Source organism: Chaetura pelagica, unplaced genomic scaffold, assembly GCF_000747805.2.
Source record: "Chaetura pelagica isolate M959 unplaced genomic scaffold, ChaPel_1.0 scaffold701, whole genome shotgun sequence".
Lineage (NCBI taxonomy): Eukaryota > Metazoa > Chordata > Aves > Apodiformes > Apodidae > Chaetura > Chaetura pelagica.
In genome coordinates this window covers 46,419-47,797 of record NW_009952063.1, presented here as the reverse complement: position 1 = coordinate 47,797, position 1,379 = coordinate 46,419, and the positions used below count along the sequence as shown (strand labels likewise).

The 1,379-nt window shown below is 63.8% G+C and overlaps 1 protein-coding gene across 1 annotated transcript in view; it reads left to right on the top strand.

The window, feature by feature from the left end:
- PRUNE (prune exopolyphosphatase) overlaps nt 1-1,379 on the top strand; it is a 13,056-nt gene that overhangs the window by 3,276 nt on the left and 8,401 nt on the right. Inside the window, exons 2-3 of the mRNA XM_010004485.1 lie at nt 671-775; nt 855-1,060. Coding sequence (XP_010002787.1) covers nt 671-775; nt 855-1,060 — 311 coding nt within the window. The remainder of the gene's footprint in view (nt 1-670; nt 776-854; nt 1,061-1,379) is intronic.

Genomic DNA, 1,379 nt, shown 5'->3' with positions numbered 1-1,379 from the left:
CCCCCCCGGCCCCCCCCCAGGCCAGCCCTGCAGCCCCCCCGCCGAGCACGGGCTGCTCCTTGTTTACCTCCTGGGCTTATATGGAATAAAGGAGCAGATCTGGGTTATGCCATGGAATGATTGTCACCCAAAAAGGGCCTGGAGACGGGGTGGGCGCCCGGGGACGGGGATTCGGGGTGACACGCTCGTCACTCTCTTCTTGCTGCTGTGGATGAGAAGGAAAAAGGGGTGAAACGTGGTGTTTTGGCAGGGCAGCCGGTCCCAAACTCATCGTCTTGGGAAAAAAAACCACTTTGGTTTGGGTTAAAATGCTGAAGGGGGCTGTGTCAGTGTGTCCCCCGGGACGGGGAGGTCCTTGTCACCGCCGTGGTCACTCGTGGCCACCCTGGCTGCTCTGGTTCGATGCGCCCGGTTTCACACACGTGCCCCAAAACGTGAGGATTTCATTTCAGAAATGGATCCCAGCCAGGGCTCCTCCCGAGGGCACTTCTGGAATGCCAGGAGCCTGGGGGGTGGCAGCTGGGAGATGGGTGCCAGAGGGTGGCATCTCTGGGTGACACATGCAACTGGCATGTCCCCTGGAGAGTGGCAGAGGAGGAGGGACCAGTCTGGGGGGTTTTGGAGGACGGGGACGTGTCACTGCCACACCTGATGTCCCCTGCCCCGGCAGGACCACGTCCAGCGTCGCCAGGAGATCCACGTGGTGATGGGCAACGAGGCCTGTGACCTGGACTCCACCGTCTCTGCCCTGGCCCTGGCTTATTTCCTGGCGAAGGTGAGAGGCTTGGCCACCATCCTGGGGACACAGGGTGGCCTTGGGGACGCCTCACCGTGTGTCACCCCCGTGGCCACAGACCTCCCCGGCTCCTGGAGCCGCCTTCATCCCGGTGCTGAACATCCCTCGCGCCGACTTCGCCCTGCGGACGGAGACGACGTTCCTGCTGCGGGAACAGGGCATCCCTGCCACCTCCCTCATCTTCCGGGATGAGATCGACCTGGGGGGGCTGCACCGCGCCGGGCTGCTCTCCCTGACACTGGTCGACCACCATGTCCTGCCTGGGTGAGCCGGGGAGGGGACATGGGGACACCCTGGGGACACCCAGGCAGAGCTTCGCTTTTCCCCTTGGCTTGATTTTTGGCCCCGGGGTGGGTAAAAATTTTCCCTTTCCAGGGTGTTTTGAGGAAAGGAAGAATGAAGGGGGTTTCCAGGCTGGGCTGGGGGGAACACCCAGGGGCTGTGGCCAGGGTGACACCTGGGGGCTGTGGCCAGGGTCTAACCCTCCCCATCTCACCCACCAGCACTGATGCGCCCTGGAGGGAGGCCGTGGTGGAGGTCCTGGACCACCGGCCGCTGGATCGGGCCCGCGTTCCCCCCTGCC